The sequence below is a fragment of the Henckelia pumila genome, unplaced genomic scaffold (assembly GCF_033568475.1).
Source record: "Henckelia pumila isolate YLH828 unplaced genomic scaffold, ASM3356847v2 CTG_525:::fragment_3, whole genome shotgun sequence".
Taxonomy (NCBI): domain Eukaryota; kingdom Viridiplantae; phylum Streptophyta; class Magnoliopsida; order Lamiales; family Gesneriaceae; genus Henckelia; species Henckelia pumila.
Genome location: NW_027331857.1, coordinates 2,944,852 through 2,969,834, shown reverse-complemented (window position 1 = coordinate 2,969,834; position 24,983 = coordinate 2,944,852). Strand labels below are relative to the sequence as shown.

Sequence of the window (24,983 nt, the reverse complement as noted above, 5' to 3'; positions counted from 1 at the left end):
TCACAATACAACTAACTGAAGCATGCTCTGTATACATAGGACGGCCCACCACACATCAAACACTTGGGATACTTTTTGAACGGAGAAACTCCTTAAGAATGGCTTTCTCTTTGTCTATTCGCAACTTCTCTTCTCGATTGTTGGGTTTCACCATCCTTTTTTCTTCCAGCATCCACTTGAAAAGCTCACGTTGCTGATCCTCAGGAATAGGTTGTCGAACAATTACAGGTGGTGTAGTAGGCTGGGTGAATGCCGGTTCCTCGTTAGTAACAGTGGTAACTGGAGTTGGAGTAGGAGTTGGAGTTGGAGCAACTTCAACCGGGGCTTCTGTTTTCTCTTTCACTCTTTCTTTCTTACCTGCCTGTGCAAACATGTAGGCTGGAAAAAAGAAAAATGAAAATTTAAGCATTTCAAGATTCAAGATATCAAAAGCTTCATGTAAAGAGAAGATAGAATGCTTAGAAGCTACACGTGGGCAAAATTTGACCAAATTGCATCCATAATGGTAGCAAATCACTAATTAGCAAGTTCCGTGGTACTACTCGATTGTTAGTAGAAGCAATATCAGTTCAGAATAAAGATCACACTTTCGATTGCAGTAGAAAAGCCACCACAGAGGTAAAGCTTCCTCCTCCATGCTTTTCTGTACTCGGTAGAATAAGATTTCAAGCAAGGGTACTAGATTTGACAGTTATGATTTAAGTATCAAGATCTATTTGACAAATCGTAACAACTGATATATGGGATGGAAAATCCTTCAACCATATGATTAAGCAGCATATATTTTTCTTCATGATCTTCGTACTTAAAAAATATGTTCCGGAAGCATAGTAACATATCAAGTGGATGTTAATTCTTGATCTATAATACCATTGATAAGCTGTAAATGCAATAATTAACAGATTTATTAAGTGGTTCTTACTTTCCACAAGAGGTCTAATCTGGTACTTAAAATAAATGTTGAAGCACCTTAGCTATGACCAACCCCAAGTCTAATGAAGAAACTGCATACTTGAAAAACTGAAACTTTGATATGTATCCAGATGTACGTATCTTTACATAGCAAGACAATGAGATCACCCTTGTCAAGTTGTCATGCTAGGGTGATGGACAGATCACCCCATTTGAGCTCTTAACTTTAGCTTCATCTTCCATAGGTGAATCCATGGAGGGCCATTATTCAAATAAATTTAGGTTGGATCCCAAAAATTTATTGTACTAAAATCTCAAGGAGAAATAACAAAATAATTGCGTTGGTTAGATGGATGGCAGACAGACCTTGGATTGGGGTACGAAAAAAACTTAGAAAGGTGAGACTAAACTGCTATGTAAGATATTCATTCGAGTGTACTTACCAACTGGAGTTTTTTCAAGCGTTAGCCAGGCCTCTGATGCGCAATTCCACATAGACAGAGAACAAGCATTCACAATACTCTCAAGTTATTTAACAAGTCCAACTCACCGAACAAAAATTCTAGTAAGAATAAATCATCTAAGCCTAGGAAAATTAGTTATAAAATTTCAATCTTATTTTTTGTTAGTGGATCATCAGACCCCACACTACTGCTGGATCCACCTCAATGTCCTCTAGTTGACAGAATACAAACGCAAAGCGGGTTCAAATTCGTGAGACCCATGGAAAGTCTATCGGCCACAATCTTGGAAATTATCTACGTTTCGTGTTATGATCGCATAACATAGATAACATAAGAACGAGAAAAACACGAACAAGCTAATGCTGCAAATCTTACACATCAAAATGTAGGTTTTGACACAAACACCTGGTATGCATCAGTGCAATAATTCAAAGCAATGAAACAAAGCTGTCCAAGTAAAGTTCAAACAAACAAACTACATAAAGATCATAGTAGAGACTCGAGTGGTTCGTAAGTTCACTTCACAATGTCAATGTTTCTCGAATGCAAAACGCGAGAAAGTGAGACAAACCTCCAAGACCAAAGTTTCCGATGAGAAAAACCCGCCAAAGGATCTTGTAACGATTAACAGCAGCTCTACTTGGAATCTGATTCTCCATTTTCCTCTCTTCCATTTGCTTGTTTGTGAAGAAATTCGTGCTAGAAATTTGATTAAACGTGAAATGTTAACGTCGCTCCGTTTTAGGCTTGGGGCAAAAGCAAATAAAAAGGGGGAAATCGAACGGGCCGAGCCTATGGGCTTATAACTACAAGATTGGTGGGAGTGGGACTGTTCTAAATGGGCCAATTTGATCGAGGCCGGACTGGCCCATCGTCGCAACTTCGTTTATTTTTTCATATATAGATATCGGATTCTTTTTTTTTAAAATAATAATAAGTAAATCTTCATTTTACTTCAATTTGTTGTACGTGAGAAAATTAAAAGCAGTACATATAAGATAGAATTAACACATCTTTTTGAAATGCTAATTAAGTAATGTTTAGTAACAATTAAAATGGTGAATGGGCTAGGATATTAACTTACATAATAATCTCTCTTGTTTACATCATTTCCTTTTAAATTATGTTAAAGATGTGTTGGCTAATAATTTTATTGATATTGCGTGCGTATAGTTTTTTCGTTTAAATTGTTAGGATTTAATATTGTATCTATTATTGACTAAGCGGAATTTTGAAATATAAACATATTATAAGACAAAAATGATAAATAAAAAATATTTTAATTTTAATTTGTACCATATATCGTTGGATATTAAATATTCTTAAAAAAAATGTATTGTGAAGCATACGAGCATAAAAAGATATTGTATATAGGCAAAATTGTTTTTTTTAAAATAATAATAATAAATATATGGCTATATATATATACTAGTCGGATAAAATAGAATTTGGTGGATCAAATATATAATTTCATGGAAAATTATATCCTCCCAGAATCCATGGCTCTAACATGTTCATCAGGGATCATTTCAACTTATCTATACAGACATTACCCCCATGATAGATCTAAGAGTGATAATTTATCAATATATGCGGGGTCCACTAAAAAATCATGGACCCTACATTTATTGATAAATATCAACCGTTAGATGCATGTCAAGGCAGTGTCTGTATAGGTAGGATCTCACTTACCATCAGTATCTTGCGGCAATAGCAATATATGGGATGTTGAAGCCCTCAAGGGGATGTCCAAGTTGGTGGAGTAGGTAAACTTTTGGTCAGAGGTCAGGAGTTCGATTCTCCCTTTCAACACCTTCTTGGACTAGCATGTCACACAGAGTTTGCCCAATATGGTTTACCACGTCACAAAAAAATATATAAATATATATGGGATGTTGAATCCCTACGTACCCCCACCTCAGAAATTTTTGATCAAAATTTATGTGCGTATAATTAAATTTGCGGATTAAAATATCTTTAATAACCTCATTTCATGTAATAACCATGAGTACTTGCATGTTTAGCATATGAAGATAAAATAAAAATTAATATCAATTATAAAAGTTTGTACATAACAATGTAACATGATGTATATATGTTGATCAGCTATATGCATGAGAATTAATGAATTAAGTATACAAATAACAACAACTGGTAATGAATTAAAGAACTGAACTTATTGAACTGGAAATAAAAAGTACTATAGTCTTATGGATGAAGTATGAACAAGAGATCCGTATGATCAGGTTATTCTCTTGTACAAGTTCATCCATAATCTTACAATTTATTTTCCCACTCGATTATTAATTAAACTAACACACAAAAAGAAGAAATCAACCAAATCTCACTCGTCACCTTATCTTCTAAACAAGCCATGAATCCATCACAAAAAAAACAGACTCTCACACGTTTAATCATGAAACAAATAACTGATCATTAAGCAATCCGATGATGTTCATATATATATATATAGATCAACCATGAACGAGGCCGGAAGATAGAGCCATAAGCAAGATCGCAGCATCCTTCTCATCCTGCGGGAACACTCGCTGGAAATTAGACGAGTTCTTGCTCACTTTTATCAAGAAATCCTCGAATTCGAGCTTCTTCGGTACTACGCTGGATGAAGACGATGATCCGTCATGAGCAGTACTTGTAGTCATTTTGCTGCGTTTCTTGAATTTCGAATTCGAATCTGGCCCGTGCCTCATCTTTTGTTTAATGTTTTGCTGTTGCACCTTGATCTTCAACACCGGTGGTGGCCGATCACCCGCCGCAGCAGCCGCCGCCACCGCCACCGCCATGGCCCGCCTCGCCTTCCTTTGTCGAATCCCGCACGCATTACAAAGGGACTGCATGCACAAATTAACCCAATTTTTAGTGTGATCATCATATCTTTGACTAGTTCAGACATGGTGGGATTTAGACAAAATTTGTTGTAATTAATGATATTCTCAAGTTTAAAAAGTCACAATATTTTAATATCATGCATGGCATACTGATGATCTATCCATATATATATATATATATATATATAAACACCAATTAAGGAAAAGAAATAATGTATACCTTGGGGCCTTTGGGGCCACTTCTCCAAAGAGGAGTCTTTGTGGTGTTACAATCAGAACAAACCCTAATAGTGGGGGTGTTGTTAGCATTAGCAACAATATTGTTGCAAGAACTATTGCTGCTCAAATCAGTTTCCAAAGAATAAGATGGCCGCAGCTTCTGATCCTCACGAACCTTATTAATGTTTCTCCCACCGGTATTTATTTTTAGAGCCAGCCGATCCTCCTCCACGTTCGTCTCCGTTTCGCGCATCGGCTCCACTCTAGACGGCTTCCACTTCACTGGATCGCTCCAAAGAGTTAACTTTAGGCTACTATGAACCTTATCGTCCGTGTCATCCTCGTACGGCGATCCACCGTGATAAGAATTATAGCAATCATCCTAATTAGATCAAGATTAATAGAAAATCAAATATATATCATGGATCATATTGTTGAATATATATATACATCAAGAATGATTTATAAAACTTGTAAAATAAAAAAATTTCAACTTGCCCTACCTCGGGATAATTAAATTGGCGATGATTGTAAAATTTAGTACGATCTCGATCCGTTGAATCGAAGAAAAGTTGGCACGAGAAACCTCGAGGGTTTTGATGATCTTGATCTTCATCGAAAGGTGAAGGAGCAATGTTTAAGTTCATATTGGTTATAATTAAAATTGGAGTAGCAATGGAGAAGGAAAGAGGGTTTGTAAGCTGAGAGATGGCAAAGGTGGATCACTAATGATTAAAGCTCTTTATAGCGAAGAAAACAAACCTAGAGATCAATCAATATATTTCATATCTTTATTGAATGTTATGTTATATTTTTTACGTATTATTTAAACACTACTAGCTATAACTAATATATGTATTATATAATAAATAATTTAGGGTAAAATTGGATATGATCCTGAAATATAAAGAGGTGATTAAAAGATTCACGTGACTTGATGACGACCAAACAAATTGTCTAAAAAGGACAAAACTAAGGAAGAAGGAGAATGCTACCACACGACCGTTTGACAGAGCCCTATCTCTTTTTTTTCTTTTGAGTAACTTAAAATTTTCATCTTCAGTACAGTATTATATCTAACATTCCATCAGTTTATGTTTCACCGCCTCAATATTTAAGACGTACACTATGCTAATTTAATTTTAAAAAAATTTGTTAGATCTCTAATTTAAGATATTGGTGTGATCAGATTAAATATAAATTTTAATAACATTAAGAAGGGAGAGAACTTAGTTACAAAAAACTTGTGGAGAAGAAATTTAAGATTTCTTTATTTAAGTTGCTACTTTCCATACCATTTTATTTAATATTTAGTATGTTAGATTGTATAAAGTGCAATTTTGTGATATAATTTCTAAGATATTATTAAGTTTTGATATTAATAGTATATTTTATTTTTATATAACGAATAATAGTTTTGTATGAGTCGGGTCGATATTAATCTCATTAAATAATTGATTATTGAGATGAAATCATAGATGTTTGCATGATTTTATTTTTGGGTGAATAAAACAAGTAATATAATTAACCATTATAAGAGAAGGCATATTTGGAAACCATCATCTTCTATAAATGCCCCTAATTCTTTATGCTACTGTTATTTTATTTTAATTTTTAGGTCACATTAAGGTGATAGAACTTACGCACTCAAAAGTTATATATGTAGAAGAAATTTAAGATTTCCGTTATGAGATTCTTTTTATCGGGATATTAGTATATTTTGTTTGTGTCTACATATATATATTTATGGAAAAATGTTTTTTTGATTCAGTAAGTTGTCCATTTTTTTTATTTTGATCTATTAAACTTTTCAAAATTTAGTTTTGATACACTAACTTTTAATTTTCAGTAATTTTGGTCTAATTGATGACGTGCCACCTAGACTTGTCAGCATTTTCCGGTGTCACATCATTATTTCCGATGTCACGTTAGCATTTTCTGATGTCACGTCAGCAGTTGGACCAAAATACCCGAAAACTAAAAGTTAATGTATGAGAACAAAAATTTGAAAAGTTAATTGACCAAAACCAAAAAATGGACAAGTTAATGTATCAAAAAATATTTTTCCTATATTTATATATATATTAAATTAGTTGCAATTGGAAAAAAAAAATTTAAAGAGAGAGAGGGGGAAAAAAAAGAAGAAAATTTGAGTTAATAGGTAAAACCCATGATCTGATAGACCTAGTTATATATATTATATATACATGGTATGTAAATAAATATGTATATGTAAAATAAATGAGTGATGGTGTGTGGGCAGAGAATTAATTGAAGTTGTATTGTTGTGTGTAAGAAAGGTGTATCGTTGCAGAATATTGTGAAGAGGAAATGGCAGCATCCTCTGATGGGATCCTTAGTATTGACAAAAGTCATTAATTGTATGGCTTATGACAGACAAAAAGACAGCACCACCACCCCTTCCCCACATTAATAAAATCGCACTTTTGCTCGAGTGTTTCTCGATTCATATCTTCATCCAACATCATTATTTTTGGCCAATCTGTCTTCTTCGTGTCAGTTTTTGTTAATATTATTATAATGGTCCTCAATTCGATCGTTATAAAGCTACCAATTCTGGGGGTTGAGGACTTTGTACTCATGTAACATACATAAATCAGTGACGATCGATGATGATTTTATATATGGTGTTCTTTTATCGATTTAATTCCCATTTTTGAAGTATTATTAGTTACGACAACTAAGCACGTAGATTATGACAAACTTTAATCTTTTTACAAATGCGATTTCATTGCATGCATGCTAGTTTCTCTTCATGCAAAATCCCTTTGTAATAATTAGGAAATATATATATAAATTCAATTATAAGGTAATGATACGGATCGATATTCTCAAACATATTCTCATTTTTACATTAATTTTTCATACATGCACCTAAATTTTTTTATTATTTTAATATAATATAGCTTATAGTCGCTGTCTAATTTTTTGTGCATTTTTAATAAATAAAAAAAATGTTCCCCGATCCTAATTATCCACTATATATTTGTGGTCAATTTGCGTATGATTTTTGCAATAATATTCCTTTCCGTGATCAGCAATTTTGTGGACAAATTAATTCGCTGATATCTAGTAATTAGCTATCCTTGTCAATGGTGACAATTTCGCACGAAATTGTTTTGTAATTAAAAAAAAAAAAAAAAAGGAGCCAAGATCCATAGCTTTGAGATTCCAAATAACTATGTTTAATAAAATCATGGAGTTCGGAGTTTCAAAAGAATCTATGTAATCATTAAAACAAATGATTCTAGGTTTTTGTCTTCAAAAAAGATTAATTTATATATATTTAAACTCATATTTTGTATTAGCTTCTGCTTCGTTTAATTAAAATCTAAAAATAGTAATATGATGATTATGATTCACCAAAAGTATTTTGGTAAAAAGTTAATACTATAATTGATCACTTATTTATCAAACAATACTCACTTTTGATTTTCAGTTTTTTGCACTTTGTTTTCAAATACTACTCAATATGATTTTTATCTACTTTTTCATAATTTATAAATTTAATCACTCTTACACAATTATAATTTTTTTCAAACATTCCCTTAGTTAATTAGTCGAATCTATATATAATATATTCCTAGATTCCTATTTTCTTTTGCCACAGACGACTTAGGTATTTTCTTCGTAATGAAAATTTTTACAATACCTTTTTACCTTAAAAGAAAAAAGAAAGAAATCTGTGAATGCATGATTGACTCATTTAGGACAGCAGTCAACAGAACTACAGATTTTGATGATCTATTCGACCTTTACAGCATAGTATATACAAGTCGTTCGTTGGTTTTTATTTTATATATCCGACACCATTATACCGAATTTGAGACGTGATCTCGAATTGGATCACCAATTATAAAATTTTCATTTCCCAACTCCAAAAAACAAAAAAAACAAAAGAAGTTTAGAAAATTTCATTATGAACTTCAAAAAGTATCATCCCTTAAACTAAGCCCATCACTACATTTCAAAGCTATAATTTATGTTTATTCATTAAGAGTGTGATACGTGTACGTAGCAACTTAATTTCTTGTACACCAAAATACACGTTGCATTGTATCAAAATAAAAATAATACACGTTGCATTTGTGCACAAGAAAAAATTAAAAAAAAAAAAGTTACACGTTGCATTTCCCTAGCTATTGTAAAAAAAAATATCGTGAAAATAAGGACATATATATATATATTTACGAAATCCGCATGAATAAATCAGTTATATAATCGTGAGATTACATAAATATATTATATAAAGGAAATAACTAAATATTTTTATGATGACAAGATGGACAACGTATGTAGGCTAAGAGTCACTTCTGTAAATGGGAAACATTGATGGAGACACGTGAAAATATTATCATCTTCAATTCAGTATAAAAAATATTTATATATGTTCCAAATGCAGGTAGTTTTCACAGTTGTTCTTCAAAATCCCAGGGGGGGCCATATATATTTTGCCATTTGAGCCACATTACACCCCAACTCAAATGTCGATTTTGCCCCTTTATTTCATATCCACCTATATATGTGTCTCTTTCTCAAATAATATATATATATATATATATATGTATGTTGTATCAGTACTTGTATGTATGTATGTTACCGCATCTTGTTGTGGACGTACCATTGATAATGTTCGAGCTCATGATGAAAGATAATATTGTACAACACAAACTAATAGTTTAATTTATATCTGCTTAATTGTGTATAAATAAATACTACGTACGTACGTACCCCAAGATATTATATACATGTGTGTTTCAGATTCCGCACAAAGGATAAATCGTTAATTGATTGTTTATACCTCCCGTCATTGATGCATTTCCTTTGTTATATAAAATATAGATGTGTTTCAGTTTTATACTTCTTCACAATATAATTTCTTAGACGATAATGAAATGCATGGGGGACCGAATTATCTCCTATATATTGGAGGCATGATTATAATATATATTCTTTCATGAAGAGTATGTATGCTACGATGAAGGGATATGTTATTGTCAGGGGCGGACTCAGAAAATTTGGTCGGGGGCACAATCACGGACGGAGCTATGTGTTGTTTCGCCCGGGTGTTCGCTTGGGCGACCTAATTTTTTTCCCTATTTTTTATACATTAAATTTAGTCAACTTTATCAATATCCCCGTGAACAATTTTAAAAATAAAAAGATAAAAACTCAACACATAAAATAATAGAAAGCTTAGAAAATTTTAGTTTGGATATATAGAGATAAAAATCTGGCTCCGTTATTGGATACAATTCATAAAACAATCATGAATGTGTATTTTATATCAACTAAAAGGCGGCCAGAAAAGTTAAAACAATATAATCAATTCATAATAATTCATTATACAATTATTTGATGAGTTATTAAACATATTTTCTTTGGAATATAATACATCAATATTATTTAAAATTAACATTTACCATATTTTATTTTTTTAAAAAATTAATATAAATATATACTAATAAATTTTAAAAAATTTTGAGGGGGTCCATGCTCCCTGGACCCTACATGGGTCCGCCCCTGGTTATTGCATAACCAATGACCCAAAATATAATGGCATGAGGGAATTTTATTTGAAAGGAATTCGGACTTAAATTATTCTTGTGTTTTTTTTTTATTGCTGCTGTACATCAAATATTTGTACATTAATTTTTACATTATTTCGAAGATGACCAAACTATGATCTTGTAAAAACCAAACAATTACATCTCATTGTTTTAGGAGTCATTGTGTTAGTGCACGTAGAAAAAAAAAAGAAAAAAAAAAAGCACACTTCTTTTCAAGTCAAATATGTATTTTTTTTCCTTTTTACTAAACTATCATATTTGTATTTTCAAGTTCAACACAAAAAATAAAATGCAACATGCATGTTAATTAATTACAGAATTCATCCCATCATTCATTCACAATAAATTTTTTCACTTCATAACGAGTTCATCAAAGTTCCAGAAGAAGTAAATGTTTATTCATCTCTCAAGTGAAATATGTCAATATAATCGATACAATTAATGTTATACAAAAAACCCATGTCATCAATTTACATCGATTTTATTTCATCTTCTATTTTAACAAACTGTAAGCAAATTAAAACTAATATTTATGGAATTTAACTTTTCAAGAGAAAATATTTTACTCAAATTGAAAAAAGAATGAGAAAGAAGAAATTTTTTTAATCAAAATCTACGATATATATATTAGTAGGAGATGTAGATATATCATATTATATGTAGGTGTCTTTAATTAATATTATTCTTTCTTTTTTCCCCTCAAATATTTATATAGACCCTCCAAATTATAAATTATATCAATTCAGCACCTTAATTCAACTTAGTTTGTGCCAATGATGTTGCTGCGGCTTACTGTCTCACTGACAATACGGCAGAGTGGCCACATGCAGCAGCAACGCCAGGCCCGTGATCCCCAAGCCCGGGACCGTTGACTCCAAATGGCCCTGCAGGTGCTCTGTGCCTGGCCCGAGCTAGTCAAATTCAAACAAAATATATATATATATATTCTATTCTTGAACTGGTGCAAGCATGCAGTAAAAATGTAATTTGTAGAAAGGTAAAGAGAATTTTCTTTTATTAATACTGCAAAGATGACATCTTCATGAATCATAGAATCTAGATTAGTGTGTGTTTTATTACAATATAAACTCTTTTTTCCGCTGTGTGTAATATATATCGATGATCGAACTAGTCTATCTTGACAGAGGAGTAAATTTTCCGAACAAACCAGAGGCATGAACAGAAGCCTATTGTTCCAGTGAGAATGAAGAACACATAAGAAATGATAAACATGTAGCCGAAGTACAAGATACCCGACACCAACTGCGTGATCTCCAGCTTCGTGCAGAAATATAAGATGGAATAAGAGAAAAGATAGAGTGCAGAAGCACCAGAAGTCAAATAAGCTCGCCACCACCACCTATAATCTTCACAACATAACTGAATGTAGCATAACACGATAGTTATCTCCGCGCATGTGATGATAAGGATGACGAAAGCCAAAAAGAGAAACCCGAAAATGTAGTAAAATTGGTTCAGCCACACAGATGTTAATATGAAGAAAAGCTCGATAAAGACTGCCCCATATGGAAGCACTCCTCCAAAAAGCATAGCGAAAACAGGGTGAATGTACCACGGCTGAGGAGGGATCGGCCTAGGAAATTTGTTCGTTTTCGCAGGGTCGTCGGAAGATGGTGTTTTTTGGCCCAAGAAACTGCCTAAGAAGACCAGTGGCACCGATATTCCAAACCACAAGAGCACGAGTGCGATCATTGTTCCGAAGGGGACGGCCCCTGAAGATTTCTCCCCCCATATTAGGCCATTCAGAATGAAAAAAGTGGTGAAAAGAACAGAAGGGAACATAACGGCTGTTTTAAGGGGTATTTTCATCCATTCCGAGCCTTTAAACATTTTGTACATGTAACTCGAGGAATAGCCAGCGAATAAACCCATGAATACCCACAAGAAAACCATGACTGTCATTAAGCCACCTCGATTTGAAGGCGAGAGGAAACCGAGCATTGCAAATATTATAGTCACGAAACTCATTCCGAGGACTTGAACTCCAGTTCCAACATACACACACAACAAACTGTAATTGTTAGGTGGTCTAAAGACATCAGCATGCACCAATTTCCACCCGGTTTCGTCCATCACTTCTTCTTGATCCAACTGGTTATATTTCACGATATCTTTGTAAAGGGTTCTCATCATGATCAAAGCCACGATGCCAGATAAGAAAAGGACTATCATCAATGAATTGATTATTGAAAACCAATGAATCTGGTCATCTTTCATGAGAAGATATGTATCCCATCTTGATGCCCATCTGATATCACTCGACTGAAAAAGGAATGTTACGATCATAATGTTCGTACAAGGGCAAATCCGCAATGGAACTTGAAATATGTAATTTAAAACGATATGTTCATACCTCAAATGAAACATCGTAGGTGAACACTATCTCTTTATCTTTATCAATTTCTTGAGGATCAAGTGTGCCTCGTTTGGTTTGGGTGCTTGGCATGCATGTTGTTAACTTAGTGTTATTTTCTTCCCATTTCTCGTACTTATGATTGATGCTGCAAATATAGAGAGTTAAAAACAGCACAATAAGCTTTATGTTTGATCAAGGAAATGGTTAGAAATATATTACAGACCTTTGTGGAAAGACCTCAAACCCGACGACACGGGCAGTGTTAGCATCTGGATCCGGGTGATACTTCACTTTGAAGCTCAAATGGTTGAATATAAGATATTTCTGGTTTTGGCTCTGATCACGAGTACAATACGTACCCAATCAATAAACAAATAAGATACAATTTTGGAATAATTTGGTTTCTATGAGGTGAATCTTACTCCAGAAGCAGTTGTCTTGAATCCAACTCGAAACCCACGTTCATAAATTATCTGCTTACTTTCATCCGTCGTTTGCCAAACAACAGCAATCGGAAGATTGTCGAGAATCCTGCACCAACAAAAGTAAAATAAAACAAAACAAACTGGAAGAGTAGTATTTGGACGAACTTATAAAGCACCCTGTTACATGTTGACTCGATAATCTTCATCGATCTTTTTCTTGAAGTTCTTTGCCGCTGAAGCATCAAGATTTACTCTACAAGCTATTTTACAAGACTGTGGCACCTTCATATTAAACTGCAGTAGATTCAAATTCCACAATGTCACACAGTATATCATCATAACTATCTTAACAGAGGACAGGCAATATGATGATACTCACATTGTACACGGAATTCTCAATCCGGTCGCCTCGAAGGACTTCTCCTAAATTTTCTGCTCCGTTCCTGATATTTTGAGGTTTGCAGTAACGTAGGAAATAATAGTCATATGGAAGCTGTGTCTTTGTTGATGAAAGCTTGTTCACTTTTACTTCTAGAGTTTCACCCTGAATGCAAGCCGAAGCCATACATCATTCGTAAAGCAACTACATACAATGATTACGTCCTGTTCACGAGCTAGATGATACGTTATTCCAAAGTAAAGTAGGAAGGAAGAACAGAGAAGATGATCATAGAATTTCAAATGCGATTCGAAATGAAGTATAATAATGAAATTATATAAACTTGATTAATCACCCGGAAAGAGATATGGCAAAAATCAATGATTGATGAGAAACTGTATATTCAACTGTATAACAACAGAGTCTCCACAAGAAACACAACAAAGATTCATACAACATATTGCAAATATTGACATAGATAATCGCCTGATTTAAACAAACTTCCCTCCACTATTGCTAGATCCAACCAGTAAACCGAGATCGATACTCTCTCCCGAAAACCAGAATTTAAAACATGTTTTGGTTTCAGTTCCGAAAATGGAATTGGAATCCCCCAAAAACTGCTACTGAAAGCATGCCTCGGTTTCGATTCCAAAATGCAATAGGAACCAAGGCCTTATGGGTTAAGCCCACTTCCTATAAATAAAAGATGACCAAAAAAGGAACCATGCGGAGACCGTATAATGTTCTTAGGCAGCATGTGGGTTCTAGTAAGCACTTCTGGGCTTTTACTTAACAAACTTTCACAAAAATTCAAAATGTTGTTAACAAAAAGCTGAGAAATGCTTCCTAAAAGCTCTTTCAAACACTATCTTAATCTATTCGATTCCGGATTCGCCTTCAATTAAAATCCGAACCATGATTTCAAAAGCAAAACTCTCAGTTTCGGCATCATAGTGAAAACTAACCGAAAAAACATTATCAAATACAGTATCAACTCCTACAGTTGAAATACATCAAAAAAACCAGGAATCAGTGATATATCAAGAAAAGATTCAATCTTTCGACTCAAGAACACATTACAATGCGTGTCACTGGCTTACAGAGACAGATGAAAAGAGATTACTTTACCAGTTGAAAATCACGCGGAGCAACCCCAGGAAGATAAAACCCATTCGCCGGCGACGCAATAATCAGCAGTAACGGTAGCATTATCAGTGTCATTTTGCCCATTCTTTCCAGAAAGTATTTTACGAAGCAAAACGTTCATATTTGGAAGTGATGGAGGCAGTTTTAAATGCATTGAATGGCTTCGTTTACGACGTCGTTTAATGCACGAAGTCAACTTTATGGAACTGAGTTGACTTCGTAGAGCTTTTTAATTATCCTTTGGAGTTAGGAATGTGGAAATTAGCGCTTTCAATTAATACAATTACAATGAATCGTGTTTGTCACGGAGTTTCGTTTGTGTCCCCGTAAATATATAATCTATTTCTAATATAAAAAGATGAATGAAGGGATAAAGTTTTTATTGTATATATACATCTTTACCCTTTCATTCTATATAAATGAGATAATAATGAGAGGTAAAGAAATAAATTTACAAAAAAAAAGAAGGGAGAAAGTTGGAAAATGCACATGATAATTAATGTATTAATTTCACATATAACTTTCATTTTAATGAATTCTATTTAATTCTATTTCTTTCATTTCAAATCTATTTCTTTCATTTCAATTCCTTCCTATTATTAATTTGAACAAAATTTCATACATACATTTTATATGTTATTATTATTTTTCATTTCGTCTATTATTTGTAATATTACAATATAAATTTTTTAATAATATATTAATGTTATTCAATAAAATAATAGAATATTTTCACCTTGCAAACAAATGTATACACTAAATTTATATACATTTTGTCCACTTTACTTTCTTCATACTATTAATTGTGTTGAATTTTCATACATTAATTTTATATGTTATTTTATTTATATTTCTACTATAAAAGTATGAATGTAGGGGTAAATAATAGAATATTGTCACCTTGCAAACAAATGCATACACTAAATTTATATACATTTTGACAAATTTTCAAAAAATATTTAAAGTAAATATACTCTATTTAATTCAATAACTTTCATTTTAGTTTTATCTTACTATTAATTGTGTCAAATATCTGTCATACATAAAATTTATATGTTCTTCCACTTTACTTCCTTCCTACTATTAGTTGTGTTGAATTTTTATACATTAATTTTATATGTTATTTTATTTTTTTCATTTTGTCCATGAATTTGCAATATTTTAATATAAATTTTGTAATAATATATTAATATCAATCAAAGAATAGATTATTGTCACCAATAAATAGTATGATTGTAACGGTGAAGTTTCTAAAAAAATATTTAAAATAAATAAATAAAAATTAATGGATTATATTTAATTTTGTAACTTTCACTTTAGATGTATCCTACTGTTGATTTTGATATAGGGGTAAAGTAGTTTTTCTTGTGTATATACATCTTTACCCTTTCATTCTATATCAATGAGATACTAATGAGGGCTAAACAAATAAATTTACAAAAAAAGGAAGGGAGAAAGTTGAAAAATGCACATGACAATTAATGTATTAATTTCACATATAACTTTCATTTTAATGAACTCTATCTATTTTTTTCATTTCAATTCCTTCCTATTATTAATTTGAACAAAATTTCATACATACATTTTATATGTTATTATTATTTTTTTCATTTCGTCTATTATTTTTAATATTACAATATAAATTTTTTAATAATATATTAATATTATTCAATAAAATAATAGAATACTTTCACCTTGCAAACAAATGCATACACTAAATTTATATACATTTTGTACACTTTACTTTCTTCATATTATTAATTTTGTTGAATTTTCATACATTAATTTTATATGTTATTTTATTTATATTTCTACTATAAAAGTATGAATGTAGGGGTAAATAATAGAATATTGTCACCTTGCAAACAAATGCATACACTAAATTTATATACATTTTGACAAATTTTCAAAAAATATTTAAAGTAAATATACTCTATTAAATTCAATAACTTTTATTTTAGTTTTATCTTACTATTAATTGTGTCAAATATCTGTCATACATAAAATTTATATGTTCTTCCACTTTACTTCCTTCCTACTATTAGTTGTGTTGAATTTTTATACATTAATTTTATATGTTATTTTATTTTTTTCATTTTGTCCATGAATTTGCAATATTCTAATATAAATTTTGTAATAATATATTAATATCAATCAAAGAATAGATTATAATCACCAATAAATAGTATGATTGTAACGGTGAAGTTTCTAAAAAAATATTTAAAATAAATAAACAAAAATTAATGGATTATATTTAATTTTGTAACTTTCACTTTAGATGTATCCTACTGTTGATTTTGATGTAGGGGTAAAGTTTTTATTGTGTATATACATCTCTACCCTTTCATTCTATATCAATGAGATAATAATGAGGGCTAAACAAATAAATTTACAAAAAAAGAAAGGGAGAAAGTTGGAAAATGCACATGACAATTAATGTATTAATTTCACATATAACTTTCATTTTAATGAACTCTATTTAATTCTATTTCTTTCATTTCAATTCCTTCCTATTATTAATTTGAACAAAATTTCATACATACATTTTATATGTTATTATTATTTTTTCATTTCGTCTATTATTTGTAATATTACAATATAAATTTTTTAATAATATATTAATATTATTCAATAAAATAATAGAATACTTTCACCTTGCAAACAAATGCATACACTAAATTTATATGCATTTTGTCCACTTTACTTTCTTCATACTATTAATTGTGTTGAATTTTCATACATTAATTTTATATGTTATTTTATTTATATTTCTACTATAAAAATATGAATGTAGAGGTAAATAATAGAATATTGTCACCTTGCAAACAAATGCATATACTAAATTTATATACATTTTGACAAATTTTCAAAAAATATTTAAAGTAAATATACTCTATTTAATTCTATAACTTTGATTTTAGTTTTATCTTACTATTAATTGTGTCAAATATCTGTCATACATAAAATTTATATGTTCTTCCACTTTACTTCCTTCCTACTATTAGTTGTGTTGAATTTTTATACATTAATTTTATATGTTATTTTATTTTTTTTCATTTTTTCCATGAATTTGAAATATTATAATATAAATTTTGTAATAATATATTAATATCAATCAAAGAATAGATTATTGTCACCAATAAATAGTATGATTGTAACGGTGAAGTTTATAAAAAAAAATTTAAAATAAATAAACAAAAATTAATGGATTATATTTAATTTTATAACTTTCACTTTGGATGTATTCTACTGTTAATTTTGTCAAATATTTGTCATACGTAAAATTTATATGTTTTTCTACTTTATTTCTTTTCTACTATTAATAGTGTCAAGTTTTGATACATGCATTTTATATGTTATTATACATCATTTCGTCCATGTATTTTCAATATTTTAATATTAATTTTGTAATAATATATTAATACCAATCAAAGAATAGATTATTGTCACCAATAAATAATAGTGATTGTAACAACAAATTTTTCTCAAAAAATATTTAAAGTAAATAAACAAAAATTAATGGACATAATTTAATTCATAACTTTCAATTTAGATATATCATACTGTTAATGATGTCAAATATCTGTCACACATAAACTTTATATGTTTTTTCTACTTTATTTTTCTCCTACTATTAATAGTGTCATGTTTTGATACATGCATTTTATATGTAATTATACATCATTTCGTCTATGTATTTGCAATATTACAATATAAATTTTGCAATAATATATTAATATCAATAGAATAATAGATTATTGTCACCAATAAATAATAGGGATTGTAACAGTAAAGTTTTTCAAAAAATATTTAAATTAAATAAAAAATGGACTATTTAATTCTATAATTTTCACTTTAATTATATCCTATTATTAATTATGTCAAATAATTGTCATACATAAAACTTATATTTTTTTCTACGTTATTTCTCTCCTCCTATTAATAGTGTCAAATTTTGATACATACTCACTTCGTCCATGTATTTGCAATACTCCAATGTAAATTTTGTAATAATATTGAATACAATTCAATCAAGGAATAAATTATTGTACGTCACCGATAAATAGTATATTAAAAAGTTTTGGAAAATAAAAAAATGCATATAGTAAAATTAAATAGTATTTTGAAAAATTATAAAAACAAATTTAAAAGTAAATAGAGAGTAATTAAAATTTCTAAAATAATAAATGATGATACCAAAATTTGTTTCAATTATTTATTATAATGATTTATTTCAAAGATCTATTATGAGGACACTTTAAATAGTATATTAATAAAAACTTTTCAAAAATAAATAAATGATTATATTAAAAATTACATAGTGTTTTAAAAAAAATTAAATATTTAAAGTTAATAGACTGAAATTCAAATATCCAAGAAATATTTCAATTATTTAAAAAGTTAATGCTTTTAGTAATTCTATACTTAACACTATTTTGTTCACGATTATGGTATTAATTTGTTTTATTTTAAAAAAATGACCACGGTAACATCATTTCAACAAAAAAACATTGATGTGTAAATTTATTTTTATGTACGTAGCTTATTAATCAATAATTATTAATAATTCTTTACAAAGATACACTCTAAAATAAATAAAATCTAATGCATTTGGGTGATCACTTTGACAAAATATATTATATATGAATTGGTACAAAGATCAAAGATTAATAACAACATTGAAAATTAGAATACTTTGATATATATAAATAATTATGTATACTAAACTAATTTTTTACCACGTAACATTGCTATTATTCATTCAAAAAAATTTGGTAATGAGATTAATTTATTCTAATATATTTATATTTCGTATTTTTTTTGAATAAAAAACTATTTTGTTAATAATTAATGAAATATTTATAATTAAAAAGTGTTATAAATTATATTTCACTATACTTCAGTTGGTGGGAAAAAAACAAAACTTTAATTAAATATAAAAAATTTAATATGATAATTAAAATTGTTAATTAATATAAAATAATAATTAGTGAAAGTATCCTTTTATATATAATATTGATGACGAAAAATTTTGTTTAAATGATTAGATGATGATATAAACTATTAATTAATATAAATATTAAATTAAATAATAAATACTAATTTAAATTAATATAGTGGATTAATTGATAATAATTTTTTAAAAAATTTAACTATAACATAAATATAACATTTATTATTTAAAAAATGTAACATTTATGAAATTTTAATTTGATATAATTTTGAAGGTTTTAGTGCAAATAAATGGAGTGAAAAATTAATAATCAACATATTAAATATTATTTAAGTATTTAAAACTTAAACTAATTCTTATAGAAAACGATGAAGTGATAATCACGATACTTTTAAGTTAAAAATTCATAGTACTTTAAATTTTTTTAATTAATTTTTTTAATAAAATTTTATTTTAATTGTTATATTTCTGTGTTAAATGAATCATATTATAATTTAATAAATAATTACAAAAATAATATATATATATATATATATTAAATAAAGTTTGAAAACATAAATGAATGATAAAGTAATAAATTATCATGACAAATAACTTAGCAGTTAATAATTTTAGTTATTATGTTGTTTGTTAATTATGAACACTAATTTCGTATATTATTTTATGTAAATACTAATTATTACAATTATGTAATATGTTTTGATCTCTCATTTTCTGGCCATTTAATATTTTGAGTTAATGTTTTAGAATATATTTTTTCACCACTTTATATTTTCATCTATATATCATTTTGTATCTAACGTGCTAAATATTTTTTATAGTGTCTTATTTTTCACTTGTGATATATTCAAAGTTTCTAAGTTATATACAAAGACTTCTGAATCAATATTTTTTTCATTGAATTAGATAGTGAAGTAAATAGACATTAGTCTATATATATATATTTTATTATTAGTATTATTTTTTAAATTTAATTATATAATTACTGGATCATAAAATAAATTATTTTACGTGCGGAGTACGTGCACTTTTACTAGTTTTAAAAAAAGTACCTAAATTTTAGATTCATTATCGATTATTAAATAAATAACATAAGTTCATATCACATCATATTATGGATTAATTTTACGAAACAAGACCCAAACTATGAAAAAATATTTACTTTAATTACAAATATAGAGCAAGTCAACTCGTCTCATCCGTGAAACTCTCTCATTAAAATAAAAAGACCCACTTTAAATAAATATGTGAGCTATCTACCAAGCTCATTCCATAAACATAAAAACTGGTATGAAATGGTCTCGCGAGTTAATTTTGTGATATGAGTCTCAACCCAACTCGTTAAAAAATAGTAAAAATAATGATTGAATCCCTATTTCGGGCCGTGCCATTCTTATTCAACTAGGAATTTATTATATTTATGGTAAGATATAGTAAGATAGTCAAACATTCGACCCAATACGGAACTATTTTTATGTGAAACTTATTACTTTTTATTATAAAATATAGATAGACAAGTCTCACAAAAGATCTATTGTTTCAAATAATTATAACTTGAAAACAAAACATAATCATTATTTCTTAAAATCAATAAAAATCATTTTATCATACATATACAGTTATTTGATTATCATATTGATATATGAAATATAAATTATAATCATCCCCATATAATTTTATTCAATATTTGGATTTGGCTTTCATTTTGTCTTCTTTATATCTCTTTTAGCTTTCTCGTTTTATACTAGACTAGATAGACTTACCATTATATAATATTGGACATAATGGAAACTCAATATGTGTGTTGTATGGTGTTAATTTCAGTCAGCCAACCCAAAATCCGAACCTAAAACCAAAGCGAATTTCAAGGTTTGGTTCGGTTAAAAACCAAATTTTTTTTTTGTTTTTCGGTTTGATTTAACAGAATTTTCACCGTTAAATTATATATATATTTAAAAAAATTAAAAAAAGAAAAGATTTGGTTTTCGGTTCAATTTGGCTCACCCAGCCCAAAAACCCAACCAGAACCGAAATCCAAAAAACTGAAATCCAAACAAAATTTATTGTTCAGTTTTTCAGGTGAAACCGAATTTTCATTTTTGGTTCAATTCGAGCAGCCAACCAAACACTAAACATCTTTAGTGTGTTGCTTCACTGAAGCCCGCATGCAGCTGACAGTAAATTGTCTATTTTAAAATTTGAAAATTACTTCTAAAATTTATTTTACAGCAAAAGTATAAGGTTTTACACATATATGGCTGGTATATTCCCGGACATTGAGACATGGCTTGTACTTGATTTAAAATAATACTACGTAGTTATTATACGAGTTCATCAAAATAGTTGTACTTTTATATGTTATACTAACTTATTACGTTGATTTATTTAATCAAAAAAATAATCTAACTCGACGTATTTAGTTGTTGGATGATATCTTTTTTTCTGTTTTGCCTATTATGTGGTTAGCAAATAATTAAGGGGCCTGTAACTTTTTTAAAAATATTTTTTTATCAGTAATATTTTTTTAAGGGAAATGCTACATGTACCATTAATTTACACATTGAGTTACACACTACACATGAAATTACAAAATTATCCCTCCAATTGATTTGAAAAAAATATTTCCAAAATACATTAAAGATATTTATGTAATTTTAAGTGCAACGTGTAACCCAACGTGTAACCCTCCATGTACATGTAGCATCATCTTTTTTTAAAAAAATAAAAATAAAAAGAAACGTGCCCCGTGTAATTAGAAAAGCCCAATTCGTCTCTTGTTTGTTTAAATATGTTTTTAACCCAAGATCACGCGTGAATTAGAAAAGCCCAATGCGTGTCTTGTTAGTTCAAAAGGAAAGACCGCGTCAGTTTAAAGCGCTAGCCCACAAAATCAAAATCAAAATCAAAACTTCAGTGATGTTCTGTTTTATGTTCAAATCATATTTTATGTTCTAACACATATGCATAATTGATATTATAGAATTAACATAGCAAATTATGGGTTGTTAGATTTTTTATTAGAGTAATACTCTTAAGTTAGGTTGAACTAAACCGTAAAGTTTACACAATAGATTGTTAGAGATTTTGATTCCGAATAGCAAGATTGTTGGCCATTAACATCTACTAGTTTTGCAAATAACGAGAAATGATAAATTTAGCGAAAAGTCTCTAAAGACGCAATTAGTTTTGAGATTCATTGCAGGAATGTGTGATATGGGGAAAAATTGGTTCCTAGTAGTTCTTTGACTACTGACCAATAAAAAGACGGAAACCTTGACAATACATGTAAAAAAATGATTCCACACAATAGACTGGTGTGTTGGGTTCGGGTCGAATCGGGTTGATTCGACCCAAAAAAAATAATCGGGTTCGGGTTGAATTCGGATTAGGCCGGATTGATCCAAGGTGACCTGAAATTTTTTATTATTATTATTTTTATATAAAATTAAGAAAGATTTGCTACATTTTTATGTGTTGTTATGTTTTAAAAAAAATTATTGTATATTGATATAATATATTTTCGTCATTAATGTTTATTTTGAACGATTTTGATGTTTTAAAATAATTTTTTTATTTTACAACTAGATTTTCAAATTTACGTTATATATATGCTTAGTTTTTGTTATTATGTGTTTAAATTAAATATTATTATTATTATTATTGTGTGTTTTGAAATTTTATTTAATTATTTTTTTAAAAAATTAAATATATAAAAAAATAAAATCAGGTTGGTTCGGGTTCGGGTTGACCATTGTATTGAAAAAAATTTAGATAATATTTTCCTCAACCCGACCCGAACTCACTCGAATTGACACCCCTACAGTATAATGACAAGTATTATACTAATATTTTAAAATCCATATTTTTTATACATCATTTTATTAAAATAATATTTCTATTTTTAAAATTATACCTTACATAGTGCTTTTTTTCTTTTTTTTTTTTTTAAAAAAAAAGATGATTATATAATTAACCCCAAGTTTTATACTTTCTTTGGCGCTGTTAATTAGTGTTCTGTTTTATAATTCACTCACTCTCGCTACTTGATCATATAATTAAGAGATATATTTTTTAAAAAGAATAATTAAGAGATATATAAAATAATTTGATAACAAAAATGTTATTTAATTTAAATAAAATTATGGTTGCCAGTACAGCATATACGAACTGTACCGACCGTTCTCCATCTCCATTCTCCACAAGTTGCGATGTGAAATGCGCAAAGTTGCATAAAAGATGCTTCTCTTGTTTTTACTTGAATTTCTTGTTTCTGTCCTTTTAGGTGGAAACTCAAAAATGGATCATTTCACGTGCTACAATACGGTGGAATGAGTAAATTAAATTACCTTTTCTTCATAAAAAAGAAACTGAAGTACTATTTTTTTAAAAAATAAATAAAAATCAAAGTTCTCATAAATTTCGGAAAAACATTCAATCGAGTCATGTACTTTTGTATTAAACAAATACGCGTGGTACATATTACTTCATCCATCCGACTTATAAACATGATTTACATCCAAGATATGTTTCAACCAATGTCAATATGATCACATAAACGTAAAGATATAAACGCGAGATACACAAAAATAGACTTATATGATTCGTAAAAAATTAAGTTGTGTTTGAATTGATGAATTTGATTTGAAAGAATATATTTGGTTTGAGAAATAATTTGATTGATGTATTTCAGATGATATTGACATTGCGTGTAATCCACTACAATTATTGTTGAAATTGTATAACTTGAAATCGAGTGGATTTGAAATCCTCTTGAATTTGTTCATTCAAAGTTTCAAACAAATCAATGACTTATGAAAGTCATCTCCTCATATAATCATCATTTTGAAAACATGCAGTCATGCACTCTAGTGTGAAAGAAATTTATAGATGACTACTAAAATACGATAGTTTTTATTTTATTTTTATAAAGACGGCTAAAATGCACTGTCATGTTGTAGCAGTTGCATGTCCACGATTACCCTTAATGGTGAAAATTCTGTTCGCTCGGGCTATCATTTAGTTTTATCATTAGGGTAGGTAGTGGCGACGATCTATTTGGAGGTAATGCTCTCTTATTCCGTAAGCTTTGGCGATTAAATATCCAAAAAAAAAAATCAAGATTTTTAACTTGAGGGTCTTTCATGAGATTCTGCCAACCAGATTACATCTACTTTATCGTGGGATACATATGGATACCGCATGTCCTCGATGCCACTCGTACCCATAGCATAACTTTCATGTATTATGGTATTGTAAGCGGACACGAGATATTTAGACTTGCACTTCAATATGGTCATTGTTATCTCAGTTCAAAGCCAGAAGCAGGGGCGGATCAAGAAATTTTATCGAGGGAGAGCAAAAATCTAAAGGAGAACACACATATGTATATATATACATTTATATATATAATCATCGATAACAAAAAAATAAAATATAATAAAGAAATATAAGTAATATTTTTAATTTGATCAGATCTAACTAACAATGTCTCTTACAACTTGAATTTTTTCAAAGATAATTAGTACTAACTATATCCTACATGATACAAAATATAATATTTTCAATATAACTAATTACACTATCATTAAAATATTCATCTTATGTTCGATTGATTGATGAAGACTTTTGTTTAAAATAACAGCAAATATGAATTAAATTAATGAT

General features: G+C 29.1%; 3 protein-coding genes and 1 long non-coding RNA gene across 4 annotated transcripts; all 4 read right to left on the bottom strand.

The window, feature by feature from the left end:
- Positions 1-55: 55 nt before the first annotated feature.
- On the bottom strand, positions 56-2,100 carry LOC140873144 (uncharacterized). The gene is made up of 2 exons (XM_073276130.1): positions 1,948-2,100; positions 56-378 (listed from the first exon to the last, which is right to left on the bottom strand). Exons 1-2 carry the CDS (start codon positions 2,048-2,050, stop codon positions 56-58), a joined length of 426 nt encoding a protein of 141 aa, XP_073132231.1. The 5' UTR covers positions 2,051-2,100.
- Positions 2,101-3,558: 1,458 nt separating this feature from the next.
- LOC140873351 (uncharacterized) lies at positions 3,559-5,255 on the bottom strand. Its single transcript, XM_073276452.1, has 3 exons — positions 4,948-5,255; positions 4,446-4,826; positions 3,559-4,228 (listed from the first exon to the last, which is right to left on the bottom strand). The coding sequence occupies exons 1-3, from the start codon at positions 5,089-5,091 to the stop codon at positions 3,851-3,853; spliced, it is 903 nt and encodes a 300-aa protein (XP_073132553.1). The 5' UTR covers positions 5,092-5,255; the 3' UTR covers positions 3,559-3,850.
- Positions 5,256-11,094: 5,839 nt separating this feature from the next.
- Positions 11,095-14,478, bottom strand: LOC140873150 (transmembrane 9 superfamily member 7-like). Its single transcript, XM_073276137.1, has 7 exons — positions 14,348-14,478; positions 13,217-13,381; positions 13,022-13,131; positions 12,835-12,943; positions 12,636-12,748; positions 12,410-12,557; positions 11,095-12,318 (listed from the first exon to the last, which is right to left on the bottom strand). Exons 1-7 carry the CDS (start codon positions 14,447-14,449, stop codon positions 11,164-11,166), a joined length of 1,902 nt encoding a protein of 633 aa, XP_073132238.1. The 5' UTR covers positions 14,450-14,478; the 3' UTR covers positions 11,095-11,163.
- A 1,715-nt stretch (positions 14,479-16,193) lies between these two features.
- Positions 16,194-17,761, bottom strand: LOC140873076 (uncharacterized). The gene is made up of 3 exons (XR_012147971.1): positions 17,708-17,761; positions 17,020-17,063; positions 16,194-16,223 (listed from the first exon to the last, which is right to left on the bottom strand). It is a non-coding gene; the product is annotated as an uncharacterized lncRNA (long non-coding RNA).
- Between the last annotated feature and the right edge of the window lie 7,222 nt (positions 17,762-24,983).

Coding starts and splice junctions, on each gene's coding strand:
- LOC140873144 (XM_073276130.1), bottom strand. CDS start 2,050: ATGGAAGAGAGGAAAATGGAGAATCAGATTCCAAGTAGAGCTGCTGTT. Junction 379..1,947: donor CGGAAACTTTGGTCTTGGAG/GTTTGTCTCACT, acceptor TCTTTTTTCCAG/CCTACATGTTTGCACAGGCA.
- LOC140873351 (XM_073276452.1), bottom strand. CDS start 5,091: ATGAACTTAAACATTGCTCCTTCACCTTTCGATGAAGATCAAGATCAT. Junction 4,827..4,947: donor GCCAATTTAATTATCCCGAG/GTAGGGCAAGTT, acceptor TGATCTAATTAG/GATGATTGCTATAATTCTTA. Junction 4,229..4,445: donor GTGGCCCCAAAGGCCCCAAG/GTATACATTATT, acceptor TTGTGCATGCAG/TCCCTTTGTAATGCGTGCGG.
- LOC140873150 (XM_073276137.1), bottom strand. CDS start 14,449: ATGGGCAAAATGACACTGATAATGCTACCGTTACTGCTGATTATTGCG. Junction 13,132..13,216: donor TTGAGAATTCCGTGTACAAT/GTGAGTATCATC, acceptor AATCTACTGCAG/TTTAATATGAAGGTGCCACA. Junction 12,319..12,409: donor CCTACGATGTTTCATTTGAG/GTATGAACATAT, acceptor TTCCTTTTTCAG/TCGAGTGATATCAGATGGGC.